The 22847-nt window shown below is 41.9% G+C and overlaps 2 protein-coding genes across 9 annotated transcripts in view; both read right to left on the bottom strand.

Moving 5' to 3' along the window:
* Positions 1–121: 121 nt before the first annotated feature.
* On the bottom strand, positions 122–11428 carry scamp2l (secretory carrier membrane protein 2, like). Its single transcript, XM_080764876.1, has 9 exons — positions 11314–11428; positions 9528–9602; positions 8364–8441; positions 7618–7744; positions 6404–6532; positions 5593–5752; positions 5212–5313; positions 3366–3483; positions 122–2962 (listed from the first exon to the last, which is right to left on the bottom strand). The coding sequence occupies exons 1-9, from the start codon at positions 11368–11370 to the stop codon at positions 2813–2815; spliced, it is 996 nt and encodes a 331-aa protein (XP_080621002.1). The 5' UTR covers positions 11371–11428; the 3' UTR covers positions 122–2812.
* Positions 11429–13517: 2089 nt separating this feature from the next.
* Positions 13518–22847, bottom strand: part of myo9aa (myosin IXAa) — a 133835-nt gene continuing 124505 nt past the window's right edge. For 7 of the 8 annotated variants that reach the window (XM_080771918.1, XM_080771923.1, XM_080771919.1 and 4 more), the window contains 10 exons: positions 22702–22763; positions 20313–20505; positions 20040–20168; positions 19811–19916; positions 19545–19676; positions 19193–19316; positions 18070–18087; positions 17360–17562; positions 16201–16343; positions 13518–15478 (listed from right to left, as the gene is read on the bottom strand). In XM_080771918.1, the coding sequence (XP_080628044.1) occupies positions 14967–15478; positions 16201–16343; positions 17360–17562; positions 18070–18087; positions 19193–19316; positions 19545–19676; positions 19811–19916; positions 20040–20168; positions 20313–20505; positions 22702–22763 (1622 nt within the window). In that variant the 3' untranslated portion in view covers positions 13518–14966. The remainder of the gene's footprint in view (positions 15479–16200; positions 16344–17359; positions 17563–18069; positions 18088–19192; positions 19317–19544; positions 19677–19810; positions 19917–20039; positions 20169–20312; positions 20506–22701; positions 22764–22847) is intronic. The other variant, XM_080771920.1, reaches the window with a different exon arrangement.

The following is a 22847-nucleotide window of genomic DNA, read 5'->3' as shown; positions in this document are numbered from 1 at the left end:
CAACGTGCCGCAGAAAATATTCTGGACTTGTATCCCTGGACCTGTGCCACAGCACCCACTTCCAGAAACACCGCCTTACAGTATACATTTTAGACGGATGAATAAAAAAAAACATGAGAACTTCTTTCAGCTCCTTCAATTTGCTCACATCATTTTTATTTTGTGAATATTTACAATGTCTAACCCCGTCATATAACTTAATCCCTCTTTACAAAAGTTAAATCTACAGCAGCATTAAATACATACATACACACACGTACAGTTACCCTATCATCTATCATAAGAAAGCTCCATATTAATAATCAAAAACAATACAGTGTAATGTTACAAGAAACAACGCAATACAGTGTCTCCACTTTGCTGCCAAAACATTTGAAATAAACATTTCTTCATTTGAGCGTCTTAAGACTTCTTCATCTATTCCAGTGTAATAATGATTAAACAGTAAAAAAATAGATAAGAAAAACCTTCAACCCTTCACCAATAATCAGATAATCATTTACAGTATAATACAGTTGGGAGGATCTGTTTTTTTTGCCAGACAGTGAGTGATACATTCAGACGTATGTAATTCTTCATATCAGTATATCAGTAGTGTAACTTCATTTGTAACTGAAGTGTTCTCTGTGATATTCACTTCAAAGCGGTTTTCTGTCCACACCCTGTAACATTTGTTCCCACTAAAAAACTGATTCTTGGACCGAGTTCCAAATGACATTGGAGCAGTGGTTTTCAACCCTTTTTCATACCAAGGTCCATTATTTATTAGGCATTTAAGACAAAGGCCACCATTTGATGAGATTTGGCCTCTCAGACCCCAAACTAAAGAATATTTAATTATCGGACATCGGTTCCATGCTGTATTGATATTGTACCATAGGAAAGCTAACGGGAAAATGATCAAAATAACAATTCTTCTACATTCTCTAATTGTGTAGACCTTATACATTAAGTAATGCTGATGTTTAACAATGTTTAACTATTCAGAACATAAAATCCACTTGATTTCATTTTACATTTTAAAAATTGAAAAATGTACGATGTGGTTACCAACTCCACCATTTAGCTGGTGACCATCTGGACCCTAGGACCACTGGTTGAAAACCACTGACATAGACAAAAGTTTTCAAGTGTGCGTGTATGGATTTAACTGTTACAGTGTAGTGGTGGCTGCCAAAACACAAAATATTAGTACACATTACAATAAGGGATTAATTATTTGCTGCAGCAAAATGTAGAAAATAGAATGCAAGTTGAGTACCAAAAGAGAGAATGTAGTGTGTGCCGAATGCTTAAAATGGATGACAACAGTGATAAAGGTTTAAAGGGCCAACCTCACCATTAAAAGGTATGTGAAAGTAATCGGTGTCGTAGAGCGAGCTAACCTAAAACTCTAGTCTCATAGCGCCGGTTTTCACTCATCTGTAAGCCAATAAATATAGGCCTATAGAAGAGTGAAAAGATAGAAACATTGCATTAGCCTCAAATTATCGTTGCTGTCGGTAAGATACTTCGTCACACAATAGTAGCAGAAATAACCGTCATCATGCAACACATTTTCAGCTTGTTAGATGTGCCATTTTTTTTATTTGAATTCTGAAAAATTCTGGACAAATTGAGGTTTCCACCCGACAGCAAGGATCCTATCCAATCCAATCCAATAGATAAGAGTATAATAAGAGTATATTTAAGTGGTACTTGAAGTACGCTACTTCCATGTTCACAGCCACCTACTTCACTGGGGGGGGTGCAGTGTACTTCCTGTTCAGTGTTTCACATGGAGGCAGGTGTCACCTCACCATTCATTGAAATGTTGCTTCTATAGAGCATCAAAGTATGACGTCATTTACACATCCTACCTGAGTCGCATTTCCCCCCCACATTCTGTGTCTATATTTTTTTTAATATTGCGTCAAATAAGAACTGTGTTCCAAAAATAAATGATCCTGGGCGGTTTCACTCATATGAAGACTGCCGCCAAATTAGTTATATTTTCGCCAGAAACAGACTGTATCAAATAGGATTGTCTGACTATCATAAACGATACAGGGCCACCTCCCCCACAATATCGCCGAAACAGTTTGTTTATTTTTGGACCACAATGCTTATATGAGACCATTCTAAGGTGACCCAATGTTATTCTCCATAGAGAAACTATTTCCACGACTCAGGAGATGAGCGAGTCACGTCAGGACATCTGTGCGCTATACATTTTTCCTATATAGTGGTGCCATCCATAGCCCCAGCCAGTATCTTCCTATAGTGGCGCCATCCATACCACACAGCCAGCATGGGCATACATTATATGTTTTGATGATGTACATCATCTTTACAGAGAGTGAGAGCTCACAGTCCTAATACTTTTTATCTTACATTTGTATTCAGTAACCAACAGGAATGACAGGAGTCATTCCAGTTCAGACATGCAGCTAATGGCTAGCCTTACTACATATTATTTAATTTAAAAATATTTTACAGAGTTGCTTCCGTTGAGTGGTCAAATGCAAGCATTAATGGCTTGCCATCTCCATTAACCCCCCTTTGAATTGAACTGAAAAGTACAAATTACAGAATTTCGAAGACGACATCTTTCCTTGATCATAAATGGCTCCTTTTCCCGTCACCTCAATAAATAAGTAAACTCCAGATCTAACAGAAAAGCTACCAAAGGGTATTGGAACATGGCAGGAGTGGTCTATAAATCTACAAAATGAGAGTAGACTTTTTACTGGTGTCTCTGGAAGTCTCCCTGGGCAGCAGTGGAGGTGTGTAGGGTTCCTCTGGAAGTCTCCCTGGGCAGCAGGGGAGGTGTTTACGGGTTCCTCTGGAAGACTCCCTGGGCAGCAGTGGAGGCAGCGCTGGTCGCAGCTGACTGGAACGCTCCGTTCGTTAGAACGCCCACGCTGAACTCCTGCTGGGCTTTGGTGAAGCTGGCCCCGGTCCTCCGGTATTTAGAGTGGACCTGGAGTAAAGATTATTTAGGGAGTTTAGAGTAAAGATTAAGGTACAGTATATAGAGTGGATCTGGAGTAAAGACTATTTAGGGTATTTAGAGTAAAGGGTAAGGTATTTAGAGTGGACCTGGAGTAAAGAGGAAGGTATATGGATCTGGAAAGGATAAAAAAGGAATTGGGAGTGGCAGTGTTGACCAAAATTGCCACCGATTGACAATTACCCAGAATTCACACCACGCGCTCTGAGAAAGCACCGAGGTTCAATGCAATGTCTAAGGAGAGGTAGGTGTGTAATCTATCAAGAAGGAGAAGCTAACTTATAATAATTATTTCTCACCAATCATCAAGATATGCAGATCTAGACTGGACAAAATGTAAAACTCCATTCCAAAGTACTTTCTAACGCCTTACCATCTTCAGTAGGATCACTCCCAGGACAGCGTTGAGGGTGAAGAAACCAGCCACTACCATCATGACCACGGCCACAGCCAGGTTAGTACGGACCATGGAGATTGCTGCGATCCATCCACTGTAAACGACACAGGCATAATCTGAACCACACCCTTTCCTTTCCAATGTTCATTTCACATTAACATAGTGTTCAACAAGCCTTTCCCATGTTCAATCATTTCACATCAACAGATTGTTCAACAAGCCTTTCTATGTTCCTTTCACATCATCAACATAGTATTCAACAGGCCTTTCTATGGCATTCAAATATAGCATGGAAGAAGCTGACTGTATGGCAACAAAGACATTGCAACTTCAAAATGGAGCACACACTCTCTAGCCAATCAATCATTGAATTGGCTCGAGAAACACAATAATAATAATAATGAAGTTTGAAAGGTTGAATGAGGGTCTGTTGGATGGAAAAGCCAACTTAAATGAAGAGAGATAGAACCCGAAGAGAGAGAGAGAGGTTCCACACACTTACAAAGTAGCCCCCCAGCCCAGACAAAAAGCACAGCATCAAACTAGGGCGGTTGGAATCTGTCAAAGAGATGGCAAGAAAAGAGAGAGACAGGACAGGGTGCAGACAGACAGGTATATGAATAAAGAAACCCACAAGTACTGTATAAACTTACTCAAAGCTAAATGTCCAACATTTCTTAAATAGCTAGCTATCCACTCAGTCACAAGCATCAACTCATTGACTGCCATAGACAAATATCCGTCATTAGGTGTTTTCAGTATTTACGATAGAGGGCTCTCTTCCACAAACTGTGAGTGATCCTAGGACTTCCGAAGAACAGTACACCAGGAAATAAAATGATCTAAAAACAAATCCAACCCGGTCCGATCTAATGTTAAAGGATCCATTTATAAAAAATACAAATAAAAAGTAATAATAAAACTTCTTTGTTTTTTTCCTGTGTTTTTAATGAGAACAAGCTATATTCGACTGCCAATAACGAAGCGTCATAATGACACACTTACTGCCGATAAAAAACTAAATACTTCAGCACCTGCCGTAGAGCACCGAGTCGGTAACGATAGAAGTTGGAGATCCATGCCCCACCCGGCTATGCAATACCCGTTGTACCCGTGTCAGAGTACCCATTCCACCGATCTGTCTGTGTCCCTGTTATGCCCATATATGGAGATTTCTGTAGCTGTCTCTGTGTTCTTTCATTCCTAGATATGGAGTTCTGTGTCAGGCATGGCCAAAAATTGTGTGTTGTGATGTCAGAACAGCCTGCTCCATATATGGAGCCTGGGCAGGGGCCCTGTCCAGAGCCCGGGCAGAGGCCTTTTGTGGCGGTTCTGGACAACCGGGGGTCCGACCGACTTGACACCGGGCACTGGACTCCCTGTGGGGGTGTGGAATGAGTGTGTCGAATTTGAAGTCGGTAGTAGACATACACATGTGACAGATGTACCCACGTACAGAGACTTGGTGCATTTATAGATAGATTATTATTATTATTATTTCGACCCTTGGTTCTCTAGTTATGGTCTGTTGAAAAAAAGCATATCTGGCCAAACAATGGCGAGGACAAGAAGAGAGGCGAGATAAAGGGGTTTTAGCAAATCCACAAACACGGAAGTCAACGGTGACTGACTGAGATTTTGCGATCACGTGATCTCCTGTTTGAGTGAGGGTTAAATGGTGACTCATAGGTTAGCGAAGAGTGTAACTTAGCGAACAAACTAAAAACACACAACAGACGTCCAAAGACAGCTTTGGCTGTGAATGAGTTGACACTGACAGGACATTCAGACTTTAGAGAGATGTTTGGGTCGTCTCACTGACCTGTTGCCCCACTTGGGAATCCCCACAGTCTGGATGATGTACACCGCTACTTGGAAGAAGAACACAAAGAAGAAGAAAAAGAAACTGAAGGAGCTGTCAGACCTGAGGAGGAAAAGAAAACAACAAAGAAAGGCATGTCAGTATAGTATAATAGTAGTGTTGATTTTGAATACATTTTCATTTAGTCATATTTTAGTCACATCAAAACTTTTAGTTTTAGTTGACTAAATATAACATTTTAGATGACTAAATCTACAGTTGATTTTGTTGACTAAAATGTATGTTTTTATTTTACACTCGATTGCATGCTGAAAATAGCTGATCTACAAGCTCACAAAGTGTCGCACTGAGATGTTATGCAATGCTAACAGAATGACTGACCTGAAGGCCTTATAGACTGGCCTATACCAACAGACGAAGGAGACGGGGGTGAACAGGATGAACCACAGGATAGACAGGCCGAAATCCACACCATACTGAGAGTCTGCCGTGAAGTAAGACAGGCACGCCAGGATGTTCAGGAACAGGGTGGCGCAGTGGACTGTGGAGACACACAGGAAACAAAGAGTTAACACGGGAAACTCAGGGTCAGTTGTAATATACATTGGAAGTGTTTCTACAGCTCAAGGGTTAGTTGTAATATGCATGCATGCAATTTAAAACACACAATGGTAAACATACGACAGACACACTTGATCACACAATGATCCCCTCAAGTTCCACATCCGAGACAAAATGCACATTGCATGGACGAGTCTAAAAACGGCAAAACGCCTTCTGATTTTGATATTTATATTTCTCAGCCTCCTAAACAGATGACATAAAAACCTCTTTCAATTTCCTTTGATTATCTTTTTTTCTTTTTAATGAACATTAGGAGAAATTACAGTAATAGCCAAAGGTGCAAGCTCCTCTTACATGCTTTTTAATTGTCTCCATCTGCTACAAAAGGCTAGTAAATGCTGTATAGCAACATCTAAAATTGTGTTCCCAGCTTGAAAAGTATAACAAGTAAACAAGTTACTAAATGGTTTAATGAAGTAACATACGTGTGTGTGTGTGTGTGTGTGTGTGTGTGTGTGTGTGTGTGTGTGTGTGTGTGTGTGTGTGTGTGCCTCAGTGACGAGTGATTTGGTTGTGACTCTGTTTTCTTGTTAAAGTTCTCAGTCTGAGATCTTTACTCCATACGTACACATCCAGAGGTAGTACATTCTCCTGCAGATCTTGCGGTACTCCTCAGGAATGTCCTCGTCAAAGTCCTGATAGAAGCACGGGTTCACAGGGAAGAACTTTGGGAGCGGTGGCCAGTTGTTTTCTCGGGCTGCAGCGGAAAAGGGGTTCACAAATTAATCGACAGATTAGTCAGCCGACTCTTGTGGTTTCACAACTGACTGACTGAATAACATTACACTACTTACAGTATGTTTGTTGGATGTGTAACGTTATGATATATACACCTCATAATTGCCTGTAAGTAAGTTATTATTCAAATCAGTGTTTGTTCTTGCATAAAGTGATTAGAACTTGGTGATTCACTTGAGATTTCAGCTGTAGGTGAACTCTGACCTTTTGTATAAAGCGAGTTGAAGTAAATGATGTGAGCATTGATGTAAATGCTCACATGAAGGCTCATACGTAGCTTACGTAAGCGTTCATATATTGGTGTGTTCCAATAAAAAAGTGGAAATGTGAGTGCTTTTTATATAGCCAATCTACAAGCTCACAACGCATTGTAAATAGCCAATCTACAAGCTCACAACGCATTGTAAATAGCCTATCTACAAGCTCACAACGCATTGTAAATAGCCGATCTACAAGCTCACAACGCATCGTGAATAGCCGATCTACAAGTTCACAACACATCGTAAATAGCCGATCTACAAGTTCACAACACATCGTAAATAGCCGATCTACAAGTTCACAACACATCGTAAATAGCCGATCTACCGGAACATGTGCGTTCCTCTGCCACGCGCGTGCACACAGCATTACATTGACAGAAAACTGCCCAATGATAGAACGGCAGAATATTCTATAAATTGGTAACTGCTAATGACTGAACTTCTCACACTATCTCGATTAACAATTATTAACTATTAACATCCCTACCCAGCACACATGCTGAGCTCCGCTGCGTTTTTTCCTTTGCGTATCACTGGTTGTTGAATATAATAATAAAAATAATAATAACAACAACAATTCTCTTTTAACACTACTTTTCCCGGGGAATTCTTCAAAATAAAGGCACTAGAGTCCCAACAGATATGGCATATTTTACTCTGAAAAGACTCTCCTTCCGTTCCCCCCAAAAATCGGGAGGCATAATCCTCCGTTGTTAACTCACGCTGGTCACACTAAAGTAACTCTCTCTATAAAACCATCAAAATGCTAATGTGTGAAACTCACAACCGGGTTGTCCTGTCCGGGAGGCAATGTTTTTGAGTTCCTGCTCCTTCCTGTCCAGCTCAGCAGCTTTCTTCTCTAGCTCCTCCTGCTGTTTGAGGAGGGTGGCCTGGGCTGCTGCCGCAGTCGCCTGCATGGAGAATGAAGAGAATTCATTTAGTTTAGGAAGGTGGCCTGGGATTCAGCCGCAGCACACTTTAGGGTTAACAGCACTACGTCCTCACCTTAACCACTAACATAATTATGGCTCAACGGAGCAATTCAGATCCCGTTTTCTTTATTATTAGTCAACCTGTGACTGTTCTGTTCATTTAGCAGACGATTCAGCTCTCCTAGACTCACACCATGACTAATCAGCATCTCATCTCAGGTCAGGGAAAAAAAGTGCTTAGTGCAGAACTCACTCAAATAATTTCATCTGCCACCATCACAAAATATCTTGTGAATCGTGAATCTTTTAATACATAATATTAAAATACCTTTCATTGTTATTTGTCTGTAATTTTGCATTGTCCCCCAAAAAATGCTATTAAAGCAAGTTTACTAAAGGCTTGTTTTAGTATTAAACAAAAAGTACATCATACCAAATTATATGAAATAAAAACGTCACAATATTAATTTAGCCTGAATGACCCATTTGACCCACTGCACAAACGTATTGTGACCGCTAATCTAAGAAAAATGGACATATTCATTTATAAACTCAAACCTCCATCATACGTGCGTGCGTGTGTGCATGTACGTCTCACCTGTATACTACTGGGCTCCATAGATGCCTGCAACACAGCCGGTTGAGAGATGGGGATGGTAACGTCGCTGTGGAGTGCCTGAGGACACATTATATACATATTTGTAATCAGGGATGTGCAGTGGATTTATTCACTAGTGGGTTTATGTTGCGTGCACGAGCTTGTGAGCGATACTTATTTATTAAAGGGACACTTCACCCTTTTTGCAAAAAAATATATGTTAATGACGTTTAGAAGCTTTAGAACACTTTCCTGGGGGTCTTTATGTGTGTAATATGTGGTTTTAGATATTTTAGATTGTAGCAGTGAGCCTGTTGTCTCTGATGTCATGGACACTGGGCTCACTTCCTTCCTGGACTACATGTTGTCTCAGTAAGACAGCTCTCCCCCCTATCCACAAGGAGGAGCAGTGCACCAAAGAATTATAGGAATTGTAGTCCAGGAAGGTAGTGAGACCAGTGTCCATGACATCAGAGACAACAGGCTCACTGCTACAATCTAAAATATCTAAAACCACATATTACACACATAAATACCCCCAGGAAAGTGATCTAAAGTTTCTAAACGTCATTAACATATATTTTTTTGCAAAAAGGGTGAAGTGTCCCTTTAACCCACAAAATACTGTATATCAAAATTTATTCCATTTGCTTGCATAATAGGGAAACTTTAGTGTTGTCATAATTATGCATTTACCTTGCAAATGTAACCTCTGTAATTTAATTAGTTCATGAATCCACCAGCCACTGTTATGATGTAATATCCAACTATTTAGACTGCTTCAGACACCTACAGTACAGTAGGCTACTTAGCAGGTTGACACAATGTACCGTTTCCATTGATATGCATCCAAGGTCGGTCATTCCTATTGTTTCAACCTGTGAAACGTAGTGTTGATCGGCAGGTTTTGTTAGCGAGGTGCAAAAACTGAAAGGCTGTGTGGGCTTGTGTGCATCTTCAAAGTACCAGGGCAGGGCCCTGGATAGCCCTGCATGCTGGTGTGAATGAAGAGTATCTGTAACTTACTGGTTAAACATTCTTGAAATGCCTGTATACCAAAAATCATAATAAACAGATGTTTTAAAAAAAAAAAGAGAGAAGGTAATGCTGTATCAAATCAAAACGTGAAAGCAAGCGGTATTAAATTAAGTGCTGTAGCCTCACCATTTCTCCAGCGGAAAAAGGGTTGAACTCTCCCACATTTTCGATCCCTTTGGTGGCTTGTGTGACTGAGGCATCCTGAAGATGGAACATAAGCAGACTTCATTCAGTATTATGATTCTGTATTTAATGGAGGTTGTGGGCCTTTCTCTTCAACCCTTTTCATAACAAGGCCCATTATTAATGTGGCATTTGAGCCACGGACCACCATTTGATTTGCAATGATTCCATGCTGCTGTATTAATGTGGTACCCTAACCCTCAGAGAGAAAGAGGCAAACGTTGATCAACATAACAATTTTTCTACATTCTCTAACTGTGTAGACTTCATATAAATTAAGTAATGCAGATGCTTAACAATAATTTAACTCGATCTCAAGATTTCTCAAGTTAAAGCTCTAATAAGAGTACATTTGGTTACCAACTCTCCATCCTTTAGCTGCATGGGGACCACCTGGAAACCCCTCAAGGACCCTGGTGGTCCCCAAGTTGAGAACCCATGCTTTACTTGGTTAGCAGATCCCAATTTTGATTGATTGATTAACAGTTTGCAGAATTACAGTACATTTCAAGTACAACTCAATACAAAAAATATTAACTGTGAGTGGACAACACCATAAAGCATTACACTTGTTTACAATAGGGCCCACCATTTTCAATTCATCAAATCATTTAGAGACGTACGAATATACACAACTATAGTAAAAAATAAATCATCAGTGGAGGTAAAAAGGGAAAAGAAATATACAGTGAGGGGAAACATGGGTGGGAGGGGGATTCAGATTTTACAGGGGCCAGTTTTGAATTGCAGCTGTCCCTAGGTGCCCTCTGTGCCAAGAAAGAACAAGAAAGAAAAGCTGGAAACAGGTTTGTGTGTGTGTCTTTTAGCCATTTTATGGCTCAGGGGCAGGGCACAGAGGGCAGGGTGCTTTAATAACTTGTTTTCCAGCAAACAAAGACTATTCTTCCTTTAAGGCAAATGTTAAAATAAAGTATACATTGCCTTTTATCCCCAACAGCCATTTGTTCAGAAAACAACAGGAATTATCACCTATTTAGGTCACTGCTGCAACAGAGCTGGTTTCACAGTAGGCCTATATGGTGCTTATTGTTCCTCTTAGTTAAGATGTTTATAAACTAAACATGTCTGTCATATCTGCTACCTGGCAACATTAGAGCAGTGGTTCTCAACAAGTGGTCTGGGGACCACCGGTGGACCTGATGCTTGACGGGGTTCCACTCCAGCCTCCAGGTGGTCCCCAGCAAATTGGAGAGTTGGTAACCAAATGGACCCTTATAGATCTTTAACCCTTGGGTCCACCAAAATGTTTTGGGTCTGAGAGACTAAATGTCATCAAATGATGGTCCTCGGCTCAAATGCCCAATCAATAATGAACATTTATGAAAAAGGTTGAATGAAAACCACTGCAAGCTGCCTACAAGCTGTTCATTCATGAAAACATGCAAACCGTAAACAGTATGGTGATGATCAAGTTCGATCCCCATTATAAGGGGCCTATACAATAACTACCTGCGCAGGTAATGGTATACGTCTTGCACCAAGTCAACGTGTCATTCTACATTGGTCTAAAAAGAGCTATAATTGGATGAATATACCTGTCGATCATTATCAGCGCGTCGATTACAGGAAACTGCTGCTAAGGAAAGGAAAGGCCAAACCTTAACCCAGACAACCAACCAAACAGGTTCTGGTTAAACAATAATAGTATCTTTTACACTGTTTTTAAGCTATAACAGCGCTTTAAATAACAGCTTTAAGTTGAACTGACCTGGAACGGGTTGACGTCCACGGGATCCACGAAGGGGTTGCTGTCATATTCAGACATGTTTGTGTTTTTATGGAGATATAAACAGACCCTGTGCCGTGAGTGATGTGATGTGATGTCTCTGGAGAGAGAGAGAGAGTGCTCAGAGCCGATACCGAGCTGTGTGACGCGAGCTGCTCACTGCGCGTGCGCAGCTGAAGAGGTGATCGCGTCACTGATGGGGGTGTGTCCATTTTCAATTCAAAGGAGCTTTATTGGCATGAGAAAACACACGTTACACAGCAGTGTAAAGTACATTTACTGTAAATGTACTTATAGTAATTTAGTAATAAAAAGTACTTCAAAGTACTTGAGTAAATGATTTACTCAAGTACTTTTTATTTAAATTTTGAGGCATTTGTACTTTACTTACTACGGCTATTTTTTGTGAAAATACTTGCTGTAGGCTGAAAAGGCTTTAGTAAAATGGTCCTGGACCTGGGTTAAACTGTTGAGATAATAAATATTCATATCAAGCCTAAATCGGTAGGCCTATACACTGTCGGTGGTGAGTCATAATTTATTACCACAATTCCTACTATGATTAACTAATCTTGAATGGATCATATGGGTTTCAATGGGTCGTTTATGAACCAATCATGGATGTCAATGCACATTTGCTAACTTTGATAAACTCTTTTTCTTTACTTAAACATTTGCGATCTGCTTGTATTTTTATGAGTAGACATGTTATGACTATGAGCTACTTTCTGTCAAGACATCCTCCGCAGGTGATTCTTTTTCTAAGTGTTGGAGTTTGGAAGCACTCGTTTTTTTAAGGGGTCACGCTGCTGCATTATGTGCAAATGTGAAACAGGTGGTACGCAGGGCCGTTCAGTGACTTCGACGAGCGCTTCCAAACGCCAACACTTAGAAAAATAATCACTTGACAGAATTTCTTGAAAGAAAGTAGCTCATAACATGTCTACAGTGGATTTTTATGACACAAAAGCGCAGCAGATTGAAAGAGGAGCTTGGCCTAGAGCTGCAATGTTGGTATGGTGAGTTAAATGTGAGTTAAATGTCGTTTAATTGGATAAATGGGGAGTCAATGGAGGGTATTGCAACTCTAGATTCATCCCATTATAAAAAAAATCTAGAGTTGCAAATTGCGGCTAAGCTTAAAGACCACATGTTGAAATGACAAAGGGATGACTATTTCACTATAAACGGGGGCGTTGCTGAAAACGAGCATAGGTTTGTGCTCGGCTACTACCCTGGGTAAATAAAGACAAGAAAAAGAAAACTACAGCCACACTGTGAAAGGACCACACCACCCATTTTCAACCTATCTTCGTGTAATTGGTCCTCACTAATATGGCACCATTTTTGTTTACCCTGTCTGTGTCTCAGACAGTTGAGAAACCCGCCTACCAGTAGCCTTGGGGACCGCAGGCGTTTTGTTTTCAAAGGGGGAAAAAGAAGCCTAGGTGAGCCTAGCACAGCAAAAGTGGCATAGGAGTGGGAGTGAATCTTGTATTTCGCTAAACCTAGAATAGTGCAGAGGGACTTTGCTCCTAAGTCCTAATGTGGTGACGTCAGTGTTCTCTGCTGTGTGGTGAACCTTCAAAACATTACCGCGGGGGGCCGGTGGGGAGGCAGGGACATAGGTTGGGGAACCAATAGGAAGTCTATGCCCAGAAAAGCACAGGGCTCTTTCAGGCTAGCCTACCTAGCTTTCTATTCCTGGAAAGTCAGTCAGCATGCTATAATAGAAGCCATTGTTCTGCTCTCCAGTTTGCTCATGACATTAGGCAGTGTTGTCAGACGCTCCGCTACACGATTGGCTGGCGGCATTTCTGGCAGTGTTTCAGAGTATGGGTCAGACTCCCATTGGCTTAGGTGTTGTTTCAGAGTATGGGATCAGTGTCCCATTGGTTTAGGCGACATGGGGTGGGACTCCCATTCATGACTAGGTCGCTCCATTGATGACTAGGTCGCTTACATTAGTCAGGTTTCACCTGACAAAAAGCCTGCCTAATTACAATATAACGGGTTTCTGAAGTGCCCACAGCACTCCCATGACACACAGATCACATAGGAAAGAAATGGCACCATTTTATGATGAGCATAGTGAGGACCTATATGAAGATAGCCGGTTGAAAAAGTCCTCCTTGAATGACACCCAATACCAAAATAATATGAAATAAAATAAGACAAAAGACAAATTAAATTTCTTGTTGGTTGCTATTGAGCAAACACTGAAAGACGAGTCAGGGTAACAAGGTTCAAGGAAAAAAATTGCATATCTGTTCACTATATACTGTACATACTGTATAATAATATTGTCCTGTACATTACAATTGGTTGTATGGCTGTTAAGCAGTGAATGAATGCAGTGCTGGGTTTTATACACATCAAACATTTACAGAGCTGGGATCTCCTTGGCTGGAATATAATACACACACCAGCTAGCTTGGTCCCTTTGATGGCAAATATCTCCCTCGTAGGAAGGGGGAAAAGCAGCACGAACGTCAAACACATGAAGTTTTCTCTCTTGCACGCACTCATGCACACACACACACACACACACACACACACACACACACACACACACACACACACACACACACACACACACACACACACACACACACACACACAGAGCCCAATCCCATACATACCTTTCCTAGATACTCAAAGCAAAAGATAAATATTTGACTTTTTAACTACCCAGCAGTTACTGGTGTTCCGTCTTTGTACAGTATGTATATACCTGTATAATTATCGTATCATATAGAATTATACTTTGAAATTAAAAATGTATTAAATAGGCTGGGGGGGGGGGGGGGGGGGATAAATCTGAAATAATAGAGCAACCACTGCTTACTTTGATTGTTATTGAGCTGTAAACTTTTAAAGCAGCTAACGATTGTGAGCTCTTAAAGATCACAGTGACTGCATCATTGATGACTCTGCATCACCATTATTCACTTTAGACTGCATCATCGATGATTTCTGGATCACCATATTCACTTTAGACTGCATCATCGATGACTTCTGTATCACCATATTCACTTTAGACTGCATCATCAATGACTTCTGTATCACCATATTCACTTTAGACTGTGTCACTGATGACACCATACTGCCTTAGCACACACGACTTCAGCTCTGGAACAGTTCCTGAAACAGACTCAGAGTGGGCTCACACAATATAATCCCAGCGTTCCCTTTTCTCGGTGCGTCTATGCGGCTACTCAACAGTGCCTCCTTCAGGCACCGTGAGAGCATGCGTGGCTTTTTTAAGACTCGACTTCCACTTAACGTCTCATGACAAAAAGATGTTTAATTTTTTTTTAAGAAGAAGAAAATGGTTTTGACAAATCAACATGGTTTCTTGGCGTACGTATAAATTAAAGCCTAAGGCCACGAGGAGTGTGAGCCCACATCCACTGGTCTCAGTCTGGTCTCTCTCTCTGCCAAACCCTCCTCTCCGGTCTTTGAAGTCACAACGCTGTACATACTGTACATGGCACTTGCGGACAATTTTCCTTAGACATGGAAAGGCTAAAGCAGGCGTAGTCTGAGGAGAGGAGATTGGGGAGAACATGGCAGTCGTCTGCCAGGGAGTCGGACAGGGAGTGCTTTGGCGTCGGCCGCCGGCTGACTTCAGTTCATACCATGAATTCATTACTGCCGTACAAAACCAACTGCTGGGGTAGATCTGACGGGTCCCTGCTGTGGCCGCCACCGTCCCTGGGCTGCCGAGCAGAGGCCGAATGCTTCGCCCCCTTCAGTTTCTGTTTGCCCTTTTGCGGGTTGAAGGTTCCTCGGCTGGTGAACTGGGGCCCTTCCTCGTAGGGCCCGTCCCGCTCCGATGTGGGGCTGTAGTCCGGGCTGTCGTAGCGAGGGGACTGGGACAGGCGGGGGTGGTGTAGCGCCGCAGCCTGGGCGTGGGCGGAGCTTGGTGAGGGGGATTTGGAACGGAAGCGGAAGCGGCGAGTGGTGTTGGCGGAGGAGGAGGAGGAGGAGGGGTGGAAGTGGGAGGACGAGGAGAAGGAGGAGACGCTGGAGCAGGAGTCCACGGAGTCCAGGGAGTCCGGCTGCCGGCGAAGAGGACGGCGCCGCCGCGGGCTCTGGTCCTCTGACTTCCTGGGCCAGGCGGCGGTCAGAGCCGGGCCTCGCTCTGCAGGGGGGAAGGCAGTGAGTATGTTAGGGAAACATCTGTTGCTTTGTTTCTTGTCTACTCTTCTTTCTATTATGTCTCACCAGAATGGCATCATACAGAAAGAAGGTGATTATTACACGGCTTGGTTGAATGCTTGATTCTGATTGGTCAATCGCTGAATTCAGCGATCTGTTATTTCTCGATAATGACGATAATAGACGATGCAGTAACTTGATTCCATTTGAACACTTTTCCGAGGCGACCATGTCTGCCCAGTGTAACACTTACATTACCGTAAGTTGGGGTTTATATTATATGGGTTCATAATATGACATTTATATGTAGGCATATTATTTTCTTTTGGTATGTCCTGTATGGGTGTGTCACATATTGTAAGTTATTTGATGTACTGTATACCCTGAAACCTTGAATAAACAAAATTGTGATAAAAAAAATCAGATCCATCTGTACTGTACTGTACTGTACTGTACTGTACTGTACTGTACTGTACTGTACTGTACTGTACTGTACTGTACTGTACTGTACTGTACCACTTGGTGGTCAACAAACGCTATTTCCGTACTCAGACGGACAGGGACAGGGACAGACCTAGCCAGGGACTCACATTGCTGTGTATAGGAGTGGCTAGCACCACTCAAAAAAAGAAATGTATGTATATATATATATATATATATATATATATATATAGCTCAGTAAACGTGTGTGTTACAGCAACGCACCAGAGAAGTCTGAGGTGGCTCCTTCAGAGTCCACGTTGAGGTTCTCGGAGCTGTCGGCCGTACCGATGGAGGCCTCCGACTCCAGAGTCTCGTCGTCCGACGCTCGAGGCTCCAGGGTCAGCATCTCAAAGGTCAACTCCTCCCTGTTAGAAGCACACAGCCAGGTCAAACAGTGAGCCCAACACACAATTCATACAGTACAGCAGTGCAGTGCTTCTCAAACTTTACAGGCCCCAAAATAATCATATTTGAAGTTCAACTGGGGACACCCAAAATAATCATATTTGAAGTTCAACTGGGGACACCCAAAATAATCATATTTGAAGTTCAACTGGGGACACCCAAAATAATCATATTTGAAGTTCAACTGGGGACTCCCAAAATAATCATATTTTAACTGGGGAATCCCAAAATAATCATATTTAACTGGGGACCCCCCCCAAATAATAATATTTGACCTGGACCCCCCCCCCCCTGATAAGCACTTGTAATGTAAGAGTTGAGGCAATCAAATCAGTTTGACTCGGTTGCGCAGATAACATGAGGCGTTGTGAGCTTGTAGATCGGCAACTTTCAGATTTCTTTCACCACTTTATGTAATTTGGCCAATGTTTTTTAGGTATTAAAAAGGTCTTAAATTGTACCAAAGAATGTGACCACTTCACACCAGTCCTAATCTGACTCCATTGGCTCACGCTGGTGAACACTTTGACCTCTATTAACGAGTTGCCAGAGTTAATTAATTGTAGAACACTTTCCCTGAGTTGCCCGATCCACGTTTTAAGTCATACAGGCAATCCACCTGACAGAATGGGGGTTGGTGAGGGGTGCGTTAAGGGTTGGGAGAGGGTTAAGTTTAGGTTTAGGTGTGCTGCCCCGTGGGAGGTTGACTAAGGTTGTGTGAAATGTGCCATATAAAAAAAGGTTGATTTGATTTGATGACTGTACTCATAGGGGTGCAGTACTTAGTTTAGACCGTTTTTGGTTCAGACTAGTCATTGGTTAAACCAGTCATTAGTCCTACAACTACAACCTATCTCAAACCCTCACCCTAACCCTAACCTCCCACGGTGCAGCACACCTAAACCTAACCTTAACCCATGTCTAAATGACTAGTCTAAACTAAGTATGCACCCCTACTCATAGTAACAATACATACTTCTCTTTCTGCAAGCTTTCGATTTGCTCCGTCAGCACTCTCTCCTCCTCTAGCTGAAGCTCCGACACTTCAGCCTCCAACGCTCCGCCCGCGCCCGCGTCGCCGCCACACTCCTCCATCACGGTGTCGTTGACCGATGGAAGCCGTGGACTGACCGGGGGCGACGGCGTGTGGTAGCTTAGTCTCCGTACGTGACCCTTGCCCTGGGAAATCAACCGGGAAAGGTTTCGATCAGGGGTCATCGTCAAAATTCCATTTGTGCCACAGACATACAGTAAGTGAACAATAACATCACAAAAAACACAAAGAGCTAGCCTTGTAGGAAATACGTTTTTTTAATAGAGCGGTCCCAAGAAGCATCATATGCTGCAAGCTTCATGCGTTATGCAATGATGTTTTCTAATGAACTTCAACTTGTTATACATATGCTGAAGAAAACCTGGAGACTTGGCATTCAGTAATTGATTCAGTAAAATATGATCAAAATTGGAAGATTTATAATAATGGTGTGTATACAAGGAAAATCTAAATTTCGACCAAGTCTTTGCCATGGACACATTTCTTCTGAATGAATTTTACACTTGCATACATTCAAGTTGCATAAAAGACTAACATCAATGAAAAACAGTGCCAAAACACCAATCAAATCAACACCAATCAAATCAATCGTTGAAAATAGTTAACACAATAATGCAGAGACAGAGCTTTACCTTTTTAGTTGCATTTGGCTGCATGTTTAAAAAGTGAGAAGGATAGAAATGAGAAATCATTACAATGTAAGTTTGTCTTTATCTTCAAAACACACAAGGGAACTTAGTTGGAGTTAGAGTATAGCATGAGTTAACCGTTGCAGAGCTTTGCCCATGGGTTATTGGAGCTTCTTATAGACAAATATAATGTTGTGGGTATCCCATGTCCTTATACAGTAGATGAGCTAGCACTATGCTGCCAAAATGTAGAATGCATTACCAAAAAGCATTAACTCACCCGTCGCCAATTGCCTCGGACAAAGCCAACTTGGCTGCTGACAATATGACATGATAATAAACACAATTCTTTGGGCCGAACAAATAATTATAAAGAAGAAAAAAAGGGCAGGGTACAACACCTTTTTTTGTTTCTTCTTTCTAATCATTTGTTCGGCACAAAAATGTGTGTTTATTGTCATGATTTGTCACCACCCGAGTTGGCTTTGTTCGAGGCTCACAGGTCTTTAAATAAATCTTTTTGAAACGTCGATGGGAAAAATGAATGGGAAATTTTCTTCCGGGTTGTCATGAAAGGGGGCGGGACTGCGACGATCTATGGGCTTTATCTCAGATTCTTCTTTTTGGTAAAAAAAAAAGCTAGATTTGTGCCTCATTTCTCAAAATCCTTGCTTACAAAAAGTATGTTTTGGGTGTAATAAATGACAATCGTGCGAAATGTTAAACAGCTGATTCGTACTTCCTGATTCTCGGTCTCCGGCCAAACTAGCTTTCAATCTAAAAGTGGTCGCCGTTGAAAATGCACTTGTGTCAGCGAGATCCCTCGACCAGATGGCGCTGTGGAGCCAAATGAGTTAAAGAGCGACTCCCTACCCAAACTCTAAACTAAACTAAAAGAATGGCCTCAAAATACAGTTGGGCTTATTAGAATACCCAAGGAACGCCTGCTTGGTAGCACTAGTCCCCCTCCTTTTGCTGCTACTGGAGCTTATACCAGACATTGTGTTGTGTATTGTATTTTATTGCTGGTTACGGGGAACAAGTACACTGGGGAACGAGTACAATGTTGTTCCCCATTTCACTATGAGTGAATGACCAGGACAGGTTAGCTTTTGAAATAAATTACCATTGATCTTCGAATGAGGGTCAGTCTGCATTTGGCCTTGTTCTCAGCAAACTCCAGACTGTTGATGTCCTTTAACCTGGCTTTATACTTGTTCATCTGTTCACCAATGATGAGCTCCACACACCTGTCATAATGAGAGGAGAAAAGCTAATGCGGTTATTTGGTGACATGGGGAAATGAAGGTAATATACTAATTTAATTCTACCGGACATTACTTTTAACGAGCCTTGCCCACAGATAATGTGGTTACAGCCCAGTGTTAATTTTGACAGAAAATTCAGGATTTAGTCTTAGTCTTAATAATAATATAAGAAAACACAATTAACACAATTACAGTCTAGTGTGTTCTTACGCTGTGGTCTTGCCAATGTCCTGGACGCTCTGCAACGGGTCGATGGTGTCGGGACAGCGCAGGATGCACGGGGCAAACACGATGGCCAAGGCGTTCGCAGACATACGATTTGTGTCCTCCTGGAAGGCAATTCTGGGAGCACAAAGAACTGGATCAGAATAGCTGCCCTTAACTGACTAGATGGAATATGAGGCGTTCCACTACTGACTAGATGGAATATGAGGCGTTCCACTACTGACTAGATGGAATATGAGTTTTTCCACTACCTGACAAGATGGAATATGAGTCGTTCCAGTGTGTTCAGATGAGTTCTGCTTAGCTGGTCGATAACAGAGTACACTCCTCTGATAACTTCCTTTTTATCCTGCAATCCTGGAGAAGAAAAAAAAGTAAATTCATGTTATATAAATGCACCATATACCATGGTACGTAGGAACATGGGTAAGTGCTTACCCATGGCTCGTAGTTACTCTTCATACAACTCAATGTGCTTACCCATGGCTCGTAGGAACTCTTCATACAACTCAAATGTCATCAGAGGACTAGGGAGGTCTCTCAGCCACTGCTTAAAGACACTGGCGATGACATGGATGTTGTAGTCGTCCAAGTTCATACTGTCCACATCTGTACAGAGAAGTGCAAAAAACAATGCAACGGTATTCAAATTTAGCTGGATAATAGTTTTCCTCCTTATTTTCACTACTCTGACAAGCTAGCCAACTTCACCACGACTACAACCGCTGGCGGTATTTACTCATATGAATTCACCTGTGTCCAGTCCCAATTTGAGTTCTCTGATCTTATTGGTGGAACCAGATTTGCGGTAGATTCCTTCCGTGTAAAGACCATGCATCTCGATGTAGTTGATGAGCTTCTCCACCACTAGGGGCACCGTTCTCTCATCGTTGGTCAGACGAGATACCTCCACTCCGAATTGTCTGGACGAAAGCTCTGGGTCAAACTGGAAAGGAGGCACAACACATTACATAAAGCTCTGGGTCAAACTGGAAAGGAGGCACAAAACATTACATAAAGCTCTGGGTCAAACTGGAAAGGAGGCACAACACATTACATAAAGCTCTGGGTCAAACTGGAAAGGAGGCACAACACATTACATAAAGCTCTGGGTCAAACTGGAAGGAGGCACAAAACATTACATAAAGCTCTGGGTCAAACTGGAAAGGAGGCACAACACATTACATAAAGCTCTGGGTCAAACTGGAAGGAGGCACAAAACATTACATAAAGCTCTGGGTCAAACTGGAAAGGAGGCACAACACATTACATAAAGCTCTGGGTCAAACTGGAAGGAGGCACAAAACATTACATAAAGCTCTGGGTCAAACTGGAAGGAGGCACAAAACATTACTGTAAAGCTCTGAGTCAAACTGGAAGGAGGCACAAAACATTACTGTAAAGCTCTGAGTCAAACTGGAAGGAGGCACAAAACATTACTGTAAAGCTCTGAGTCAAACTGGAAGGAGGCACAAAACATTACTGTAAAGCTCTGGGTCAAACTGGAAGGAGGCACAAAACATTACTGTAAAGCTTTGGGTCAAACTGGAAGGAGGCACAAAACATTACATAAAGCTCTGGGTCAAACTGGAAGGAGGCACAAAACATTACTGTAAAGCTCTGGGTCAAACTGGAAGGAGGCACAAAACATTACTGTAAAGCTTTGGGTCAAACTGGAAGGAGGCACAAAACATTACTGTAAAGCTCTGAGTCAAACTGGAAGGAGGCACAAAACATTACTGTAAAGCTCTGAGTCAAACTGGAAGGAGGCACAAAACATTACTGTAAAGCTCTGAGTCAAACTGGAAGGAGGCACAAAACATTACTGTAAAGCTTTGGGTCAAACTGGAAGGAGGCACAAAACATTACTGTAAAGCTCTGAGTCAAACTGGAAGGAGGCACAAAACATTACTGTAAAGCTTTGGGTCAAACTGGAAGGAGGCACAAAACATTACTGTAAAGCTCTGAGTCAAACTGGAAGGAGGCACAAAACATTACTGTAAAGCTCTGAGTCAAACTGGAAGGAGGCACAAAACATTACTGTAAAGCAAGAATAATACACAGCCAAATCAATTCATAGTACATACGTGTTCAATCAATTATTCAATCAAAGAAAACGGCACAAACAATATTAGTTTGATCTTCTACAAAAATTAAAGTTACAAGTTACTGTCGCATGTTGTCATTCTCTTGTAGGCTACTTGTATTATTTCCCACCACGGAGTACCTTGCATCTCGGAGATACAGGCAAGACGGGGCCAATCAGGCGGGGCGTTACCATGTCTATGCTCGGACGTAGAATAGATATACGCGTGGTGTCTGAATGCAGGCACGTGCAGAGGGGGTTGCTTTTGGGGCTTTGGCCCCTGCCCTTTTGTTAGGGGGTTAAAAACCACTGATCTACAAAGATGGCTGTCACCGGTGTCCGGTTCACAGATGTCTTCCTGCTTGCCAGCCTCCAACAACAGCAGTCCTCTGTTGGCCCGTGTTTTTAGTTATGTCACTGTTAACATGAGTTACAGGGCGGCAATGGCGCCGAAGAGCGGCCGTGTGTGTGTGTGTGTGTGTGTGTGTGTGTGTATGGGTGTAATGCATAATCTGTGTAAAGCACTTTGGATAAAAGGCTATATAAATACACCATTTAGTTACAGCCATGATAGGATGATTTACTTTACTTTGTTCATGTGTTTGTTCTTTAGTTTAGAGTTAGGTACGTTCTATGTTATGTGTTAAGGTAAGCATAGGACTTTTGTTTGATTAGGATATGATGTTCAGGTGGCCACCCTGAGGGTATGGCATTGACCATGTATGTATGTATGGTCAATGTCGTAATAAATCACTGTATTGTGTACTTTTAAAATGGTGTTGGCGGGTTGTGTTTGGGGGCCGGGAAGGAGGGAGTCCACTTTTTTTTGTGCCTTCGGCTCCCCTAGGCCGGTTCGTAACACGCGTATTGATCAATGTAATGATCAATGAGCAATCACAAGCAGGCCAACGCATAATAATAATAATAATAATAAGGGTAATAATAATAATAATAAAATGGACAGTTTCAATATTGTGTAAAACTATACAGTTATAGCCGCATAATTGATGTCATGAGATGTTATTGTCAGAACGGACAACAATATGGCTGACTCACCTTCTTGCTGCACTTGGTGGTCATCTTCTGACAGCACTTTCTGTGGCAGGCGTAGCGGCACACTGGATGAACACACCGAGAGAAGTCATAGATGTCAGTCCCATTTTCAACAGAAAGACAGTGTCTCCTCATTATTGATCAAAACA

Source organism: Protomyctophum bolini, assembly GCF_963924005.1.
Source record: "Protomyctophum bolini genome assembly, chromosome: 1".
Lineage (NCBI taxonomy): Eukaryota > Metazoa > Chordata > Actinopteri > Myctophiformes > Myctophidae > Protomyctophum > Protomyctophum bolini.
The sequence above is the reverse complement of the archived record's forward strand: the minus strand, read 5'-3'. Positions and strand labels throughout refer to the sequence as shown.

What these genes read in the sequence shown, in the direction of transcription:
- scamp2l (XM_080764876.1), bottom strand. Translation starts at nt 11,370, where the DNA reads ATGTCTGAATATGACAGCAACCCCTTCGTGGATCCCGTGGACGTCAAC. An exon ending in AATGTACTACCTCTGGATGT is followed by an intron (nt 5,753 to 6,403) that starts GTACGTATGGAG and finishes GTGTCTCCACAG; the next exon opens with TCCACTGCGCCACCCTGTTC. An exon ending in CCAGTCTATAAGGCCTTCAG is followed by an intron (nt 5,314 to 5,592) that starts GTCAGTCATTCT and finishes TTTCCTCCTCAG; the next exon opens with GTCTGACAGCTCCTTCAGTT.